Source organism: Bactrocera tryoni, chromosome 5, assembly GCF_016617805.1.
Source record: "Bactrocera tryoni isolate S06 chromosome 5, CSIRO_BtryS06_freeze2, whole genome shotgun sequence".
NCBI lineage: Eukaryota > Metazoa > Arthropoda > Insecta > Diptera > Tephritidae > Bactrocera > Bactrocera tryoni.
Window position 1 is genome coordinate 16,964,707 of NC_052503.1, and position 22,144 is coordinate 16,986,850.

Consider the following 22,144-nt stretch of genomic DNA (forward strand, 5'->3'; position numbering starts at 1 on the left):
CTAATCAACCGCTCTACCAGGCAATAAACCATTAATCATGCATAATTGTCGTAAAGCGGGTGTCACATAACCGCTTAACCCCACAGCTTTTGAACCGCCTAATAGAATTGCTCCAACCATATTTTGTATAACTTATTTCCTACTCTATCCCGTAGATATAAGCATGTTTGAGCCTAATTCGACGCTACTAACCGACCAACTCACCACCCTCTTCCATTCCTTTCTCTCTCTCTCTTTCTCCATTTATTCCGAACAGATAAGAAAAAATGCGAAGACGAAACAATTCAGCGTCCACGCTCGCCATGCTATGGTTCACCGCTGACATCGCCACGTCCAGCCGCATCACCAAAGCATCAATCGCCGCGCCTCTCGACAAGCTCATCATCGGACAATCCACGTCCAACCACCGCCGATTCGGAAAGTGATACAAAATTGGCGCAAAACTCATCGCTTACCGTAAAGCAACGTCTCACATCGACCTCCTCCAATGAGTCACCAACCACCAACAAGAAGTTGATACCCTCCGTTTCCGTATCGGTTAAACAGAATCTCAGCGAACTGCAATTTAATGGTGGTCCTAAGAAAACGAGCTCTTCAAAATTGAAGAAACCACGCACGACCGCAACGCCCGCGCCAGCCACTGAGTGCACTGCCAAATTCACACGCTCGGCGGGTCGCTTATCCACAGCCGAAGAGTCAGATACGCATGTGCTAGCGAACAAGGCGACAAAACCGCTGCCGCGTCCACGCACGTCCGCCACCATAAAATCGAGCAAATCGAAATCGACAAATGATCTGAAACCGGCGAGCAGCGATAGCTCGCCCGGCAAACCGGAGCTGAGCCCGGTTAATGGTGTAACTGTGAGTAGTTGTTGTAATTTATATCATATATTTTTTGTCAATATATTTTTAACGAAAACTTTGTTTTGTTGCAGCCTGCTAGTCCCTTGGAGGATCGCGATAAATCATCGAAACGCAAATCGAATTTGAATCGTTCGCTCAACGAAGAGGCCACCGTCGATAGTGGTGAGTTGCTGTGTACGATGCATTTACTTATTTTATATATACATACATATGTATGAAATCGGATGAAATGGAATTATATCATTTTCATCTTTTCTTATAGTAATCAATCTGAAATATCTGCTGCTAACCGCAAAAATAAGGAAAAATAAGCTATTTTTAAGTATGTATTGACACATAGCGTTCGCAAAGAATTCTTCACTCAGCCAGCACAACAAACAATTGCCGCAATCGTTTACGTACAAAATGCGAAGTAAACCAACACACGAATTCCAAACAAGATTTTCAGCAAAAAATATTTTTTTAAAAAGCTAGATAGTTTTAAGAGACCAGAACCTAACTTACATACCCGGAACCTGCCTTACTTACAAATAACTTGAATTCTTTCTATATCGAACGTATTCATCAGTGGTTCATAGTTGAGAGAATTTTTGTTCTGTTTTCACTGGATATTGAGGTCACAATAGACCTCAGTTTGCGGTGCAATCCCCATCTATTCATCTTATCACTGAATATGTATTATATTCTAGTCCTTAAAGGACACTGGAAACTGTTCTTCGAATCTATAAATGTTGTCGTCCATTCAAAATGCTTAACTTTTTTTGTCTTCATCGGTTCTGAACTGAGGAATCCTTAATCGTTTATCGTTCTCATTTGGAACCTGCAAAAAATTTACAATTTTAGAAATGTACATATATTTTCGACTTCAAAATAGGTTAATTTAGGTGTAAGGGCGTGAAAGTGACACGCTTCATAAAACTTAAAACTACTTAATAAGTATATAAATGAAGCTTCTGTTATATATCTAATACTACCTTGAATGAAGCGATTGGAAGATGAACGTTCTTATAGCCAAAACGTTTTATATAAAGATTTCACATAGTTTGTAACACCTTGAAGAAAATGACGTAGACCCTACGTAGAAGTGATCAGCGTGAAGAGCTGAGTCGATTTAACCATCTCCGTCTGTCTGTCCGTCTGCTTTACGCAGAAAGTTTACATTCGTTCTTTCCTCTCCAAGAAGCTACTCATTTGTCAGAACCGCCGATATCGGACCAATATAGCATATAGCTGTCATACAAACTGAACGATTAAAATTAAAACTAAGTCTTTTCATAGAAAATTTTTTTTTGACAGATATCATCATGAAATTTGGCATGGATTAACAATAACAACCCTATAAAATGTTACAATATTGTGCAGATTGAATCACTATAGCATATAACTGTCTTACAAGTTAGCCGTTCGAAATTAAGTTCTTGTATGGAACTTTCTTATTTGTGAGCGAAATTATTGCTTCGGTGGCTATTTAGTAGACTTTTGTCAATGTACTTTTTTGATTAATAAGATATACAAAAAAAATTCAAACTGTTCTAGAGTCCCTTCCTATTATGTAGTCCCATTGGAAACGCGAGAGTATTACTTTAGAAAATCTTCTAACAAGAAAAACTAAATTCATTTGGTTACAATGAAATCTACTTGATCTCTTTGCCCTCAGTAAGACTAGCCTCTTCCATGTTGTGGGGTTTTTAACGGGCCATTGCCCTATTGGCGTCTACACAGTAAGGTTGGGAATCCTATCAGATGCCATCTGCAGAAGATGTATGCAAGAAGATGAAGTAAGAACAACTCAACACTTCCTTCTTGACTGTTCCGCGTTTAGGAGGTCAAGACTTAAATAATTACTTGAATGGGCATGCCTTCAGACATTAAACGCCTGTGCAAATTTTATTGGCTACTAAGCATTTTTCTAATTTCTAGTTCAAACACATGAGTTCTTCTTTTCTATGGCATCACAAAGGACTACATACCATATAGTGCGATCTTTGATCAGCCATCTAACCTAACCATGACATCTAAAGCCTCTCAAAATATCAACTTTTTTTTAATTATTTAAGCGAAATAATGTAAATAAAACTTAAAAATCTGCGTTTCGAGGACAACGTTCTTTTGACAGTTATTGGTTAAAGTCATTTACTCCACCACTCTACTTATATACTTCGTCAGCGGTCAGCCATGAAAAAAGATAAAAGTATATAACTTTTAGGCTCTTCTTTTCTGCTTAACAAACGAGATTAAGGCGGCCATGTCTCAATTAATGACGAAGTTCCCAAAATCCCTTTAGTCTTTTCAAAGGGTACACCAAATTGCCCTTAATCCTATATAATATGTTAACCGTAAAATTGTACATAAAATCATCAATTGTGAAAATGTAACGACTGACTGCCGTTTGTAATTTGTTTTATCGAAAAATTTGGAAAGTAATTGCTTCGACCAAAGGATTTCTTTCGTCGAACGAAGCTGTTGTCGATGATCGGAACCCATATCTCTCTAGTATACCAATAAAATTCGAAACAGTTAGTTTCCCTAGTCGAAATAATCGACTATAGTCTCGCAAATAACAAAATTACTTCTGCAACACCTCAATAAGGAAGAGTTTAAGTCAAGGTGAAAGTCGATCCCACCGCAGTCGCTTATAGGTACACGGCAACAACTCGGAATTTTTTACTGGCGATGAATTGTCAACTTGCCCGCATTTCTCAAAAAAATTTTAGTGTTTCTTGTGCTGCAAGAATATTAACAGTGTGAAAAGAAAAGGTCAGGCATTTTAATTAAAAACAAATAAATAAAAACTAGTCAAGCTCTAAGGCACGCTGCTAATCATAGTTGCGGGCTGACATTTATTTATTTCTGTTTAAGAACTAATACTGTCACAAAAACTACACTTATGAAAAAAAATAATTGTTTTGAGTTCATTGACACATAAAAATTGCTATTCTCTTGAATGCAGGCATTAATTAAATATATTTTTACACATATAAATGAGTTCTATGACCGCAAATTAACTTTTTACTGATGTCAATGAGCCAAATTATAACGCAATACTCAAAACAGCCGGCAAGTTTCAGAATAGCCGGTTCTACATTACCGGAATTGATCCGGATTTTATCCGGCCAAGGGCTGTATGTAGGTAGATCTGCAGGAGGAGACCCATATTATTATTTTTTATTGCATATTGTTAGTTTTTTATTATTTGTTATTCGTTTATTTGTTTATTATTAGATTTTTTTATTTTTTCTAATAACTCTTTTCGAGTGCTTTTGCACTTAACAGGTGCGAATAAGCCACCCTCCATTTCTTAATTAACCTCACTTTGGAAAACTACATAAAAACCATACTTTAATGCGTGTAAATTATAAGTGGCGGCTTCGTTCATGTTACGAATACATAGAAATGCCATGACATGGCACGCAAAAATCCAACACATTTCATTATTCTATATAGAAAATAATTGCGTTGCCGCCTGTCCAACTAAATAATGGCTGCCGATGATGATGATGATGATTATTATGCCGCTGTCGCTGTCTGACTGGCTGGCTCTGTGGCTCAACGCAGTCAACTGACAACGCGCATTGGTCTTGGTTCAATAATTCCAAGCGCCCAACTGGCACATTCCACATTAGGCCAATGCCATTTTCACACCCTTTGCGCCACCAGCCAGCCAGCAACCCACAAGCGCCCACCTATGAAAAAATTTCCTCGCCAAATTACCATAAAAAGCTCGACAATTTTCCTATGAATAATTTCGTTCGATATGCCCACATTCATACAAGTATATACATATGTATGTATGTATGTACATACATATGTGGCGCTTACATATATAATAATTATTTGACTGCTGCTATGCGTGCAACATTTTAGATATAATAGCTTAGTGGTTGGTAATCGCAGAATTTATGTGTCAATACGCTTCGGTACGCACGGCAATTTTTCACGTCTGCGGCGAAATTCTCCATTAAAAATTTATTCTGTCTGCGCGTGTTGTGCAAACGCGCGTCGCGCACAAAAATATGCTACAATTAAATAGAGCTGAAAAATATGTGCGACATTTGCATTTGCGCTCGTTCATCCTGTGTCAATCCTGTGATCGCTTCTCGGTACTAACACGGTACACTTGTGTTGAATATGTTGTGCTTTGTGACGGTTTCGCATGTGAGTTTGCATAGAGAATACTAACACGTTTTTGGATTGCATATGTTTTGTTGAAGTTCCACGGTGCTGTGCGCTTATTTGTTATGTTATAGTAATTTTGTGAAATTCTAACCTCAAATCGACACTCATAATCTAATACCAAACAGTGTTTTTATGTATTATTTAATTAATTTTATTTATTATATAAATTGGACAGCATTGCGCTAAGGGCGGTTGGGTGAAAAAGTGACCCAAAATGAAAATAAGAACAAACAGCTGAGCTTTGAGCAGAATTAAGAGAGAGAGAAAGAGAAAGAGAGCGAGAGAAAAGATCCGCAGTGATTTTTTCTGTTTTCTACCAGCGCTCAAGCCCACTAAACTTTAGCGCTAGTATGGAGATCCAAAAATTTCTGCGTCACTACTAAAACTCTACCTTCAAAACTCATGCGCGCTCTCGTTCAACACCCGCGCTCACTTCAACGCCTTCGTAATGCTGTTTCTAACGTTACCTATTTGTAATTTTACTCACTATCACCGCACTTTCTAAACAAATACCTTCCTCTTGCAGATGACTCCTTAGCAGCGCGTCGCCGTCGTCGCCGTGAGCTCGGCATGGTGCGTCAACTCGTGCCACCCGATGATCCAGTGCTACGTGAAATGCTATCACCACGTCAAAACAAAACCGACACGTCAGCCAAAAATTTGGCGAGCCACAAACCGCCACACAACGAATTGGCCTATCACATGGAGATCGCGCGTCGCGGTTGGGATCTAGTCAATCCGAGCGTAAGCAATCGTGCGCGCTCCGAAACGGCTAGTCCAAAATATGAACTACACGCGCGTGAAAGCTTGATTCGAGAGCGACCGAGCAGCAATCGCTTAGCACGCCGCAGCGATACATTGCATTTGGGCGAATTGCGTAAGTTGCGCTCGAACGATGTCAATCGGAAGGTAAATGAGCGTACAAAAACCGATTTGGCGGAGATTAAGAAGATCGCCGAACAGGCGAATGTCGAAATGGCCATGATGGCTTCGGGTATCGCCGCGGATCTAGCCGCACAGGCGGTACGTGGTGGTGAGGATTACATCAGTAATGATTTGGATGGCAGAGATAGCAATGAGTGTATTGTGGAGCTGGCAACGCCGGCACGTTACGGCATCGGTAGTCGTCAACAGGCGTTAACGCCACCGCCAGCACCATCGTACACGGAATTAGAGGTGGCCGCCGAAGCGAAGGAGCGTGATCCATCACCAGCCAAACACGCCACATTCGTGCAGGAAGAGCGCATCTACTACGAACCGGAAGCTGACGAGCTGGTAGCTAAGTCCATCTCGAATACGACAATGTCTGGTGGCATATTGCGTCAGCGTATATTGAAAGCGCGTAGCATGGAACGTGATGCTGGTCACGAACCGCCAAAACTTTCGCCCATATTACGGCGCAGAAGCACAGATGATCCCACGTATATACCGGTGCCGACTGGTGCCGCAGGCGTGTACTCGACATCGCCATCCACATCGACACACAACCACATCGTTTCGATACTCAAGAAGAAGGATCATATTGCGGGCGAGTCCAGTTCGGCTTCCAGTAACGCTTCGCCGGTGACATTTTCCGCAAACGTGGTCGATACACCGACTTCGAAACAGAAACGTGCCGGCATACTTAAGAAACGCTCGAGTCTGGACGAGTCGCGCTATTACTCGCGCTCACATTCGCCCGACGAGCGCAGCATACTTATTAAATCGGCGCGTCGCAATTCACTAGAGGAGACTGCCGGCTTACAGCAGCAGCAACAACATGGCATACTCAAACAGAGCAGCTACGAGAGTAGCAAAAGTGATGGTTGTCCCTCCGCCACTGAACCACATCCGCATGGTATATTGAAGAAGAAAGATTCTACCTCGACACCTTCCGATGGTGGCACACATGCCCCGAAACATGTCTCGATCTCACAAGCTGTGAAAATGGCCGCGGCCGAATTGGGTCGCGAGACGGCCGACAATCAAGCGATAGCCGGCGGCGAACACGATGAAAGCGGCTACACACCCAGCAATGAAGAATATGAAATCCGCCCAATACTCAAATTGGAAAGTATTTCCAGCGATGATGCTATGCGTCCACCTAAACCGATATTAAAGAAAAAGTCGTCTGGTGACTCGGATGAATACGAAATACGTCCCATATTAAAGACATCGCGTAAGAGCAGCCGCGAAGAGTTCGATTTGGGCGGCGCAATCAGCGAAGATGGCCGTCATTATAGCGAACCGCCACCACCGATTGTACGTCCAATTTTAAAGACTGACTCACCATCGAAACGACGTTCATTGGGTGGTGAAGAGCTGGAACCCGACGTTTTCAGCGCTGAACAAGTCAGTGGCCAATCACCAAGTTTACTGAAACGGCGTACACGCTCTTTGGAACGTCAGGAGGTGCCCGTGGTGGATTTGGCGGCCGCATTGAATGCCATTGCCACATCACAAGCCGCACCTTTGGAGTTTGTGTCCACGCCGATCACAACCGGTGGCAGCATTTCGGTTGCGGAGCGTATAAAAAATATGGAAATGTTCCTAAGCAGTAACGGTACTTCACCGTCTACGCCGGTGGATGCCAACACTAGTTGGGAATCGCCTTTGCAGTCGGGCGTAACACCGAAATTGTTCAAACCGAGCGCCATACGTCGCGACATGTACCGCGATCGCTACAAGACGCAACCGATAACGAATGATGAAAAATTACAGTAAGTACAATGAAAACTTCTTATATAATTCTATATCTAAAATAATGGCTTATAATGATTTACGGTTGGCTCAGGCTGATTTGGTGAGAATTTTTTTCATATCTGTGGATAAATCAATATTATAAAGGGTGATCCATTTCGATATTCCTTACTTCAAATTTAGTAGGGAATGTTTATTGTCATTCTATCTCGTTCAAATGTTGGCCGCGGCTACGTCTCAGTTGGTCCATTCGTTGAGCCCAATTTTTCGATGACTCGTTCGTTTGACTGGTAACTGGCGAATGACACGCGTGATGTTTTGCTCGAAGGCCTGAATCGAAGCGGGATTGTCCACGTAGACTTTGGACTTTACATATCCACAGCAAAGGTCTAACGGTGTGATATCACACGATCTTGGTGGCCAATCGACCGTCCCAAAAGGTGAAATTATTTGCTCACCGAAGTATTCTATCAATAAGTTCAACGGTTACGTTCTCTTTGGCATCATTTTTGAAGAATATGCACCGGTTATTCCACCGGCTCACAAATCGCACAAAACCGTTGTTTTTTCTGTCTCTTCTGGTTGCCCCTCGTCTCAAATGTGGTAATTTTGCTTGTTTACATTCCCATTCAGCCAGAAATGTCTTTCGTGATTGAGCAAAAGTCTCGAAAACTTTGGATCCTCTTGGAACTTCTTGGAACTTTTCAAGAACCCATAATAGAGGTCGAGTGGCTTCAGTTTTTGCAAAAGCGATATTTTGTACGCTTTCAATTTAAGTTCTCAACGAAAAAAGTCGTTCCAGACGTCAGTACGTAGTGCTGGAAACGGCGCCGAATTAACTCTCCATATATCTCCGTGTATCTACCGGAGAACCAATATTTTTGATTGAATAAAAGATCGGATAAATTTTCTAATTGGTAATTATTTTTACGCTTTTATTTCTTGAATGAAACGGTTCTATAATAAATTTCTTATTTTGTAATGTTTTTTAACTGAGTTTTGGTAGTTGCCACTTTTTTCAATATCACTGATCAACCAAAAAATCTTTCCTCTTCTTCGCAATTTTGTAAAATATTATGTGTGCAAGGAAGTGAGTTGAAAATTGGCAAGTTTCCAGCATTGCTTGTGTCTTCTGTTCTTCATATCATCTTCTGCATATCTTACGCTCTCGCATGAGTGTGCTCTCTCGAGCTCTATTTCTGATTTCTGTTGCTAGTAAAATATTTGCCGGATTTATTTTTAAATATACTTAAATGGTGAGATTTTCACAGTTACGAATAAGACACAGCTGTCACAGCAATGAATCTCAATTATGTACACTGAAAAAAAAATATTAAAATGTCTATATTTATATCAGTCCGTACATATGTACATACTTGTCGTCGGCTGGTCTTTTTGTTTTTCGTCTTGAAGTAATTAGTATTTATTTTGAACAAAAATAGATCTAGTCATTCGACAGTGCTTTTTTCATGTGAGAAAGCCTCGCTGTAGTAAATTCAGATTTTGTATCATTTCAGCTATTAATTAATATTTAGAATGTCTCATATAAAAAGGAAGAAACGCTTTAGATATCGATAGCATCAAACAAATCTATGCAGATAGGGGTTTACTCGCTTACTTAGTATTCACATGTTTCTGTTCCGACTCTTTATATAGATATATAATTTCATTCACCAGACCTTGTGAAATTACAAAATTAAATTCCTTACCCAATCAACCCCCTACAATGGGTCGTATTCATATTGACTATGGACCGATAACTGAAAAGATTCTAGATGTCTACATAAGCACATCATTCTTATACGAAGAGTAGATCCATTGGGACTACACTTCACTAGGGAGACCTCCCCTGACCTCATGCTTTGATGTTACACCAAGAATACAGCTGTACTAGAATGGTTACTCATCCTACCACCTGTCTACAGTGTAAGCTCTGCGGCTACGGTTTCGCTTTACAGCAAAATTAGCTGGTTGATTGATGGCGTTAAGTGAACTTTCCACGAGAAACTTCGGTCATAACTCATAAAGAAGGGGGTTGGTGGATCAAATAGACCAAATGCTTTTACAATTGATTTGGGAGAGAAGGATTCAAGTCACATTCAAAGAAGGTGATTGACGCAGGAACATCCCACTGTCTAGAGAATCTTGCAACATCTGCACATACGAATCAATGCCTAAAAAAGTAGACGTCGAAATCCTTTGATCGGAGCTAAATCACAAGCGATCTTTCAGGCTTCCCAAAAACTGCAGTATCTTCGATACGGAAGATCACCAAGCGGCAGTTAAGGTTAAGATCTTACGTTGTATTAGGTTAGAGAATGTCCTTAGAAGTAGAGAGGTAGTAAATGTAGTTAATATGATGAGATTAACTAAACTACCATCCATCTCGGTACGTAACCAGTACTGGAAATACGGAAGTCGCTAAAAACGATAGCCAATGAAATATCCGAAAGGACTGAAAAACGAATCAAGGTGAGATAGAATGTCTTAAGGACATGCAGGAGCGCTTGGATTGCGTGCAAAGGCCCGAAGAAAATCATACATGCTTTTTACACACATGTTTTCGAGAAGACTGCAGGACGGTTCTTAAACTATTTACAGGTCACCTGCAACACATGCGAGTCGGATGGACATTCAACACGCCAATAAAATGAAAGAATTAGACGATTAACAGTCAGAGATCGTACTGGTATCGTTGGAATATCGGAAGTATCAGTGAAAACCATTTTGAAAAATAATAAGAAAAAAGAAAGTACGATTGGTTCCAAAATCACTCAATTTTTTCGATGAATAGCGACGCGTTAACGTCTCTGAAACAATGCTTTTTGACCGCCTGGATGTCATGATGTTATTAGTGGTAATGAGTCTCGGATCTACGCTTACGACCCGGAAACAGACAATCAATCAGACGAATATGGTGACAAAGGCGAGCCGAAGCTGAAAAAACGTCAAAGGCGGTCAAAAATTAAGATTATGTTGACAGTTTTCTTCAAATATCGGCGTGTGGTGCACTCCGAATTCTTTCCGACCGACCAAACTGTCAACAAAGAATACTATTTGAGTGTAATGCGTCCTTTACGCGAAGCTATTCATAAAAAGAGGACGGAATTAAGGGCCGATAACTCTTGGTTTTTCAGCACTATAATTCACCGTTGCAAATTAACTGCATTGATTCTTCGTGAGGTTTTCGCCAAGCTTATAACCAATAACCTGATACCTGATTCGCCTGATTTAGCTCTGTGTAAGTTAATAAAAGGCTATTCAGCAAACTCAAACGACCGCTCCTGCGACACCGTTTTGAGTCAATAGAAGACATTAAACGTAAATCGCTACGCGCATTGAAGGCTATTCCGGATTAATTGACTTTAATGGCTGTTTCGAGGATTGGAATAACGTTGGTACAACTGTATTGTGGCCAAGGGGGATAATATTGAGTGGACACATATATTCTGAAGATTAAGAATTCTAAAATTATAAACCAACTTTTTTGCTAATACTAGATCATCAGTTAAACTTGTCTAAAATTGAACGAATTTGCATTTGAACATTCCTATTTTCACTCGAAAAAAGTCCTATTAATCAAATTCCCTCTATGACTCGTAAAAACGTCGTAACTTCTGCCTTCATTTGTAAAATCGACTTAATGAAGGTCATCCTTTGTTTTTCCATTATTAAGTTTAACTTTACTAACATAAAAATATTGTCAAATTGTGTCACCAAACCCCTTTCGTAAACAAAAAGCAACGCTTTTTATGAAATTCGCCCATAAATTGACCTCAAAAGCGTTATTCGCAAAATTTTGCATTTACAAACAGACACAAATATTAGTCAACGCTATTGTTGTTGTTTTCTTCTATTATTTTTGTTGCCACACACCAATGTTTGTTTTATGAAACCGTCATATTTTAGCAAACAAAATTATTTTGCATAAATACATATTCATAGTTAGTGGCAACACTGCAGAGCCAAGTAGGCTTGAGCATATGTCGAAAAAAGCGATAATATCAATAGAGTTTTCGAAAAAATTATTCATAAAAACAAACAAACTGTTTATTTGTCAAGTGGTTTGAAAAGTGAAGCACAAATAAATAATATTCATGAGTCGCTGTGTCCCCAAGCGGATACAAAATTCATTATCTCTGACACACACCCATTTTGTTGGTAACAATTAAGTGAAGAAAAAAAATAATAATAATGTGGGGAAAATAATAATAGCAAAAAAGTAACAAAAATAAAAAATTAAAGCAAAAAAAAATAATAATAAAATTCCATGAAAAAAAATATAAAAAATTAGAGCAAAAAATAATAATAAAAAATTTCAAGAAAAAAATATAAAAAATATAGCAAGAAAGTAAAAACAAGCAATATAATAAAAAAAAATAAATATAATTGTAGCAAAAAAAATATAAAAAAAATAAAGTAAAAAAAAATAAAAAACAAAAAAAGCAAAATTACAATAAAACCAATAACAGTAAAAACTTGCAGAATAATGGAAAAAATTGTAGTTGAAAATTTGTTTGAGAATTTTTTGCATACTCTACCACCAACATGTGAACCACGCCCTCCCACCGCTTTCATTATAATCCACAACCGTACAAATAGCAACAAAGCGCAGTTGCCAATAAGTGGTTTACCAAATTTTACTGTTGACAATGCCGGCCCAAACTGGCTGTCCAAACAACAAGCTGACCCACTGGACTGCTGTCAATAACAAAGCCGAACACTTCGATCACTTTTCAACACACTTTTTTATGTGGCATTTGTCTGTCGGCCAAATGATGCCAGTTTAAAGAAAAAAAAATTAATTTTATGAGATCTTTTTAATAGCGGTAACGCTGACGAAATGCTGCGCCATGGAATTAGTAGACGAATGAGCGATTGCGCGTGTCTGTCGCCGTTGCTTTGTTATTGCTGTTGTTTTATTGAAAGCCAAATGCTAATAAAGTTTATGCGGCTTATGATCGTTTTTTTCGCGCCACGTCAAACTTCAAATCCCTCATAGACACATTGTTATTCTTTTGTGTTTATTTTTAAATCCGCAGCCGAGAAATAGTTGGCTGCGAAACAATGAGTCTGTTGCGGAGGAAAGTTCAAAAAGTGGCGTATGTATGTCAGACGCTGGTGAATGAAAGGAAAATGTCATCAGCGTAAATTAACCAACTGACTAACTAAGTATGGCGCAACGGTCAGTGCTGATGAATGCACCGCTGAGTACATAAATTCAAATGTATTTATAAATATTTTTCTGTGCCTCGCAGCAGAGTTTGCCTTTCCCTTTTTCCATGCCAACATTTTCCAAAATTTTCTTGCAGCTGTGCGGTCTTAACATATATAAATACATGTAGGTACTATATATATGTATATATCTATATGTACTCATCTGCCACCGTTTCCATCCGCATTTGTGATATGGCACTGTCACCATCATCAGCGCGCATCCGACGACGCTTAAGCGGCTTATTTGTTACCTAATTGTATAACGGTATATGGTCAGCTGAGTGCTTGACAGTCTAACTGACTGACTGACTGTCTAATTACCACGCTGTTCATGGTACTTTTCTTCTCATTTTGGTCGCACATTCGCCGCACTTGAAGCATGAACCCATGGACAGCCCGTCATGCTTTCATTCAGACCATCATGCCGCTGTGTCGGCGGCTTCTGTGTCGGCGGCTTCTGTGTCAAATAGCTAAAAGCTGGCAAGAGGAAGCAAAGAAATGCCAAACAATAAAGGTTGTGGAAAATCACTGCGTACAAGTGGCGTATGGATTTTTTGAAAATCTGTTTTTGCACTTATTGCCCGACGCAAGCGCTTAATTGCCGCAGTGGCACGTGGTTGCTGAGTGGGTTTTATGGCATATGTATTATATATGTATCTTTCTAAAAAAATTTAATTTTCTAGTATTTCTAGTGATGTGTTGTTATTCTCTTTCCTTTAACCTCCTTTGGCTTCCATGTTTTACATTTGTTGGCGCCAAAATGTAGGCAACATTTCGATAAAATTTGATTTATATCACATATTTATGTGGCAGATTTGAAATTATAGCCAGCGTTCATGCTATTCGAAGTATTCAAAAGTGTTCCAAAGCAGAGATCTATAACTATTCAACCAAGTTTGCTTCGAAAATATAAAACTTTGCTGTCAAAATTAGTTGTTGCCTACAATCAGGCGTTGTTTTATATGACAAAAACTATACTTCTTCTTACTAAGGAAGTGAAACGAAATTTCTATGAGCTGAGAATACTTTTGTACTCATAATTTATATTTTGTAATTATTACGTATTTTTTATAGAGAGTAAGAAATTCTTACTTTCAATTATTTTATATAACATAAACAGAATATATTGGCTTTGCCATGAAGTTTGAAACATCCAAGTTCTGAAATTTCGCACATAAGCTTTTCTCCCCAAGAAGCTGCTCATATGTCAGAACCGTCGGTATCGGACCACTACACCCTATAGTTACCATGCAAACTGACTGATCAAAATTAAGCTTCTTCTATGGAAAACTTTCTTATTTGACAAGATATCTTTACGAAATTTGGCATAGCTTATTGTCCAAAGCATCGGTGTAATATCCAAAGATTTTACTTAAATTGAACCAGTATAGCATATAGCTGCCATACAGACTGAACTATCAAAATCATGTCCTTGTATGAAAAACTTTTTTATTTGATAAGATATGTTTATGAAATTTGGCTCGAACTATTGCATAGAGTAATAGTACAATCTTTGAAGAAATTGTTCAGATCGGACCACCATAACATATAGCTGTCATACAAACTGAACGATCAAAATCAAGTCCTTGTATTGAAAATTTCTTTATTATCTGAGATATCTTCACTAAATTTATCTCGAATTACTGCTTTGGATAGAGGTGCAATCTCTGAAGAAATTGTTTGGATCGGACCACTATATCATATAGCTGTCATATAAATTGAGCGATCAAAATCAAGTCCTTGTAAGGAAAACTTTTTTATTTGATAAGATATCTTTACGCAATTTGGCATGGATTATTTTCTATGGCAGTAATGTAATCTCCGAAGAAATTTTTCAGATCGAACTACTATAGCATATAGCTGCCATATAAACTGAACGATCTAAATTAAATATTTGTTTTAAATCGACTTAAGCATTTTCAACTGTAAAGCACATATAGGAATCCTTCCAAAAAAGAGCCTGTAATTTGCACTTCATTACAATTACAAGTACCACTTTGGCGAGTTGTCGTCGTTCTCGCCAACCGAATACTGGTCCGCACTTGTTGTTCGCCTTCATTTTATTGTTGTTTACTTTTTAAGTTGATTATTGCGCGACTCATTGACATTTGCGTGTAAATGGTGCGCACACACACTTACATACTTACATATACACATACACAATCATAAACAAATACATAAAAAATAAAACAAAAAAAAAACATCAAATACCTTCAACATAGCAAATGCAAGGCAAAAATTTCAAATTTCAATTAAATAATTCCCCGCAAAACCACAGAAATTCTATCGGCGCGCCAACCATAACTTCACAAGAACAACAACAAGGTGCGTGACCAAAGCTATTTACTCAAGTGCTACAACAATAGCATAATCAGCTGAAGAATTGTCACCTATCCATCCGTCCATTCACCCAATTCACCTGCGCAATTTTTCAACAACTTTTTACAACATCCATTTTTAATATTAGTTACAGTTGTTATTATTGTTGTTTTTGCTGTTGTTGCTATTGCTGTTTTTGCTGTTGTTGTGGTTACGCTCGGTGTTTTTATCGCACGGGCTCATGACTTTTTACAATGGCTAATTAAAGTGCGACAAGAGAGTGGCGAGATGAGAGTGCGGAACGTTCCACTACTGGCATACACACATACAGATGCACAAATACATATGCATATATGTATGTATGTAGATATATCATACCTGCTATGTATATTCGCAGTTATGCACCTAAATGGCTTTATCAATGGGCTGGCATCGCTTTTGCGTTCTGTGCAAACCGCCGCTCTGCTATATGCGTTTATGTGTGTGTGTGTGTATGTAATTATGTGTTGCGCCACCGCCCTCCCAGTTAGCCGCTGTGTTTTATTGTCATTTGGCTGTTAATTGCAGAAGAAAGGTGTAAAGGGCGCAACAACATAAACAGTAACAAATGTACCAACAACAACAAAAATAGTAAAGCTCAAACATCATGTAGTACACAGTAAAAAAACCAAAACAAAGGGAACAAAACCGACTTTGAATATGATGTGTTGTACTAAACCAACAATAGCAACAATAATAACAGCAACAACAACAATAACAACAGTAACCACAACAACAATAACAGTGACAATAATAATAACAGTAACAACAATAATATCAGTAACAACAACAATAATAGTAATAACAGCAACAACAACAAAAACAATAATAGTAACAACAACAACAGTTACAAAATGCCATTAATGTTAACATTTTTCACTATCTCTTCTTGTTGTTGTTTGTGTTGTAAATTTGGTTTTTTCTCTGACAACACTTTAACGGGCTTCAACATGTTGACGGTTGCTTTTCTTTAGTCACAATTCGGTTACGCCTGTGGGTGGTTGTTGTTTTCGTGGAGCGCTTGTCTCGCTTTACCCTTCACGTTTGGAAAATTAACGTATTTTTTTATGGAATATTCGCGTTATTTGTTGTTTTTACAAACGAATTACTGACGGAAAAATAACGTTTAACTTAATTTTTGGATAAAAAAAAGTTTTGCGTAAAGTGTGGAGGACTCTAGACGCCAAAATGCATACAGTGAATTTGATAAAACGGTAATGAAAGCAAATTATGCTGGAATAATAAGGAATATATTATGGTTTATGAGTATGTAGTGCGTGTCTGTTGAATATTTTTGAAGAGGCTTCAGCTTCGAATATGCTATTCTTTACAAGTGACTCATTTAGAAATTTTTGCTTTGGAAACATCATTAATTGTTGATACTTCGCGGCTTTAGAGTATCTATACTATTTTTTTAGCTGTTTCGAGTTGTAATATCCTATACTTGGTATAATAAGCCGCATTCTTCAATATATAATAAAGTCCATTCATCGAGTTGTAGTGACTTAAAATATGTTTTTTAATTTCTAAGATATTTTCGATTGTTGTGCTCAAAGTTTGTATGAAATAACAATATTTGACAAAGAGAGAAATAAGAGAAAACGCTTACTTCGGTTAAAGCGAGGTTCTAATACCTGACACGGTTGTATTTCTTATAGTATAAAAAGATCTTATCAAGATTTTGATACATCAATTTGTATGGCAGCTATTATACCTATTGCTATAGTTGTCCGATCTAAACCATTTCGGAGACTATAGATTTGCCTTAGATAATAATCCACGACAAATTTCGTGAAGATATCTTGTCAAATAAAAAAGTTTTCCATACAAAGACTTGTGTTTCATCGATCAGTTTGAATGGCAGATATACATACATACATATGCTGTATTGGTCGGATCTGAATATTTTCTTCAAAGATTGTACCGTAGCCTCAGACAATAATCTATGCTAAATTTCAGAACCAGCAAAATTTTGGTAAAGAGCAAAATCAAGTTACCAGTATTGTCACTGTTGCCTAAAGTGGGCCAATACATTCTGTGCAAAAATTGTGAATTTCAATAAAAGCACTTTTTAAAAAAAAATATGTTTATACTATATGTACATCAGTGTCTTCCATATTATTTGCACCAAATATATGCAAAAGTGAATGTTTAAACAAGATTTAAACAAGTCTGAAGATACGACTATAACCATTTTAATTTTGAAAATCATTACGTATCACCTCTACGGGTATACACATGTGTACATATCTACATAAAACGCCCGGTGAATTTTAGATTTATCAGTAGAACAAAGCAAAACTAGTTTCTATTCAAAATGATTTACGATTTGATAAGATTTGTGAAGCAAACGTAGACGGCTATAAAGAGTTATCAAATACATATACTATACATAACCACTTAACCGGAAATGAAAGCAAAAAGCTGCTTTGGCTGCATATTAACAGCTCTTAAAGCTGTTTTAAATAGTTCGCTAAGCTTTTTCTTCTACTTTTGACATAACCTTGGACATTATTCGACATAATGGTGGATGCTACAACGGTAGCCACCGTTATATTGTTCTTTTATAGTACCGAAAAATAGTTCTACATATTAATTTAGATTAGTTCTGAACTATGATTCGTACTCAGGAACCATTGATAAATAGCCACTCACCAAAACTATCGCCAATGGCGCCTACTCTGGTCTTCAAATATCTTCGTATGTATTTTATGCTGATTGGGATGGCAAAAATCGGTTTCGTTTTCTAATTGATTTTGTTTAAGAATTAAATTAATTTAAATTATTTTTTAGGAAATATATGCAAATATATACATATGTATGTATGGGTTTTTTTAAAGAAAAAATTAATCTTAAAAATTTAAATTTTAGTAATATATTATTATTATTTTTATTGTAATTAGTATTGTAACGATTTTATATAAATATATTTATTTTAATTTTTATTATTATTTTAGTAGCAATAATATTATTTTTATAATTTTATGAATTTTTAACTTTTTATTATTATTATATTTATTTTTATTGTTTTTTTTTCTTTTTTTACTTTTATTATATTTATTTTAATTTTTTCATTTTATTACTAATTAAATAATTTTGTACACATTAAATATGTTTATTTTATGGTACTAACAATAATCTTATTTTTTATCATAATTATTTTTTTTACATAAATTTTGAACTTCTTAGAATATGTACATATTATATTTTTTCAATTTTTTACTATTAATCTTTTTTTTAATTATTTGCAATTATTATTATTTTTTTAATTTATTTGTTTATTAGTTTTAGTAAATATATTTTTATATTTGTTTTTCTAAGTTAGAAGCTGTGTAAATATAAAATTTTTTATTTATTATATTTTATTTTTATTTTCATATTTCGGTTATTCTTTACATTTTTTTATTTATTTGCAATTTTTTTTAATTTTATTTTTTTAATTTTTTTATTTATTAGTGTTTTAGAATGTATACGCGTTATGGTTTTTTTTCACTGAGTTAGAAGCACTGTAAATATTATATTTTTTTATTTTCATATTTTTATATTTTTTTTAATTATTTACCATTATTATTATTTTTTTATTAATTACAATTATTATTATTTTTTTATATTTATTATTTACTAGTTTTTTAGTATATACATTTTTTATTATTTTCATATTTCGATTATTTTTCTGGATCTTTTTTGTTTATTATCTTTTTAATATAATTATTTATGTATGTATTTTTCACTAATTTAGAAATTCTCCAAATATTATAAATATAAATATTTTCTTTTTTATTATATTTTTCTATTATATTCATATTTTGCTTAGTTATTTTTCGTTTCATTATAATATCCATTTTAATTGTTTTTTTAAGAAAGTGTACAAATAGTATTTCCATTGCCAACAAAACTTACAGCACACAATTGCCCACACAATTTCCTTGAACCCCTACACACACACACTCGCACACGCTTACACATTATCCAGCAGCAAAATTTATTTTTACCAGAAAATCTGATTTTGTGCCAAACCAAAGCAAAACAAAACCGTTTACATTTTCTCACTCTGCTTCTAGATATCCCGCTCTCTGTCTCTCTCTTGATTAGTCATTTTTGTTTTCTAAAATCTGCACTATATTCTCTGTGTTGCACTATAAAAATGTTGCATGGCTATAAATAAATGCGTTTGTGCAACAGAAATCAAACAAGTTCTTTTGACAATTTTCGAAATTAAATTTTTTTTATGAAATTAAAAGAAATGTATTTGAAATATTTGAGAAATATGGATTAATTATGAAAAAGTTTAAAAGTTTTTAAAAACTTTGACGTTATTGATTTTATTTCAAGTTTAAAAAAAAAAAATTTATTTCAATTTAAAAAATTTCCAAAATTTTTAAAACCATTTTTTCCAAAAAAAACAAATTTAACTTTTTTAAAAATCTATGTACATATGTATATCTCAATTAATTTTTTTTTAATTTCAAATCATTTTTTTTTAATTCCAAATAATTTTTAATTTTGAATAAAAATATAAAATATAAGTTTAAAGAATTTGAACAATATCAGTAAGTCCTTAGATGAATTAAAAAATATTTAAAACCATTTTTGATTTTTTTCAAGTTCGAATAAACTTATGGATTTGAAAAAAATTTGAGAAATAACAATTAATTAATAGAAAACTTCAATCATTAAAAGAAATAATAATTTAATTTTTTTAAATTTAATTATTTTAATTTTTTAATTTTTTTAATTAATTGAATTTTTTAAATTTTTTAAAGTTTGAATAAAATTATGAACTAAGAATTTAAAAAAATCAGAAAAATATAAATTAATTATCAGAAAAAATATAAAATATTTAAAAACATTTCTTAAATATTTGTCTTGAGCCGTAAATTTTTAATTTAAATATGTATGAAAATATAAAAAAAAACTCAAAAATTAAGAGCTAAATAAATAAAATTGAGAATTTCTATACAAACCGCGCGCGAAAAGGCCGCAGAATTGCAGAAGAAAATAAATACCCGATGTCTCCACACATGCAATGCATATATACTTACATTTATATCTACATATATTATAAATCGGCTAAGCGCTGGCAAAAGTGCGCTCTCAGCGCGTTTGGCTTTGTGAAAATACTTTTGCTGCTCACTTTAGCAATTGTGTTTTGAAGAAAAGCAAGGCGTTTTTGTTGTTGCTGCTTGTTGCGCGCACATTTCTTCGGCGCTGATTTTGCGCGTCCTCGTCCAAAGGCCTTTCGGCGCCGCCTCTACTTGCAGCTCTTTCACAAATCGCCCACTGTCCCCTTGCGCGCGTGTCTCTGCCTCTGTGCGCGAGCGTTTGATATTTTCATTTTATTTCTATTTTTTATTTTATTTATTTTTTTTTGTAATTTTTGAGGAAAGCAAAAATACGCTCATTCGTCCGATCTTGTTTTGCTTTTCGCGCTAAAAAGATCACTTTGTATTTCGGTGTTCAGTTGAGTTTTTCACATACGCGGAACGCCATCGCGCATCGACCGACCGCGCATTTTCATTTCCCCCCACTATTCGTACGTTCGTCTAAGGCGATTTCGTTGTTAAAACGCTTACGCTAACACACGGCAGTTCGAGTTGAACGCGTTCACAGCTGGTAAAAGAAAACAACAACAACAACTTACCATAATTATCTAAAATGTATGCCGCGCTTGAAAGAAGTATATAAATTATACTCATACATATGCATATTTGTATTTGTAAGCGATCGTGTGTTTATGCAACCGAAGTTGATTTGTGATAAGGCCAAAAGTGTTGAAGGTTTCTTATCGATCGCCTCCATGACGAGCATATGAAGTCGTATCTTTATCAGCGCTCATGCTGCTGCTGCCAACGCCGCGTGTGTTGTTGTAGTTATTTAGTAACACCGGTCAACGTAAATAGCGGTTAGCTGGGCGCGCAGCCATCTCGCAATATATCCATAACGTATGGACAGACGGGGTAGCAAAATCAGCGATTTCGGCCAAAAGTGTTAATGCGCGTTGAATTATGTTCGCTTAACGTTTATTACGAGTCGGTTAGTCGTGAGACGCGCGAGTGGACGCATAACGGTTATGAAGTGTGTGCTTTATTGGCTTTTCGGCAGATTATACGTACACAACTGTATAATTAAATAATTACTTCGACAAATGTGTTAATTCAATTTTGTTTTTCTTTTAAATGCAGCAAAATTCATTTTTCATCGTTTGGTGAAGAGAAAACGCCAATTGCTTTCGAAAGCCTATAATTCTAAATTTGTTTTAATTTTTTTGTGAGAAAATTAAGTGCAAACGATCTATTGAACGTCTATAAATAAACCGAAAATCCAGTGTATGTATTAGTGTGCGTGTGTGTGTGTTGAAAAATTCGGCAAAAAGTGTTGGCAAAAATATGAATTACAACTGAGGCAATCTATATTTAAGGAAATAACGCAAATTATTTTTGCGAAATCTGTAAAAACGAATTAAGTGAATGGTGCAGTTTGGTTTGGCAATTTCCATTTCGACCTTTTTTTGTTTTTGTTTATATTTATATTTTTTTTTCTTTATTTTATTATGACCATTATTTTATTTGTGGCTGCGTTTGCAATTCTCTACTTTCATTATATAGCAATGTTCATGCACAGGGTGTATCATTAAGGATAAGAAGGCACAATAGGTCTTAAGTCGTTGTGCAATCCTCTGCTGTTTATCTATCATTCAGGATTTTCGAATGACATTAATAAAATATTAAACAATTATTTTTTGCTCCTAAGCGATCAGAAATTACTGTAAAAAAGTCTAATCTGATTTTTATATAAATTTCGAATTATAAAGAATGTGATCTTTACAGATTTTTGAGGAATTTATTTCCAA

General features: G+C 35.8%; 1 protein-coding gene across 9 annotated transcripts in view; it reads left to right on the forward strand.

Annotated features, from left to right (window-relative positions):
- The window catches only part of LOC120777509 (serine/arginine repetitive matrix protein 2-like), a 162,220-nt gene that overhangs the window by 115,724 nt on the left and 24,352 nt on the right, over nucleotides 1–22,144 (forward strand). For 7 of the 9 annotated variants that reach the window (XM_040108871.1, XM_040108872.1, XM_040108864.1 and 4 more), the window contains 4 exons: nucleotides 257–861; nucleotides 936–1,026; nucleotides 1,127–1,186; nucleotides 5,567–7,739. In XM_040108871.1, coding sequence (XP_039964805.1) covers nucleotides 257–861; nucleotides 936–1,026; nucleotides 1,127–1,186; nucleotides 5,567–7,739 — 2,929 coding nt within the window. The remainder of the gene's footprint in view (nucleotides 1–256; nucleotides 862–935; nucleotides 1,027–1,126; nucleotides 1,187–5,566; nucleotides 7,740–22,144) is intronic. The other 2 variants (XM_040108866.1, XM_040108873.1) reach the window with 2 other exon arrangements.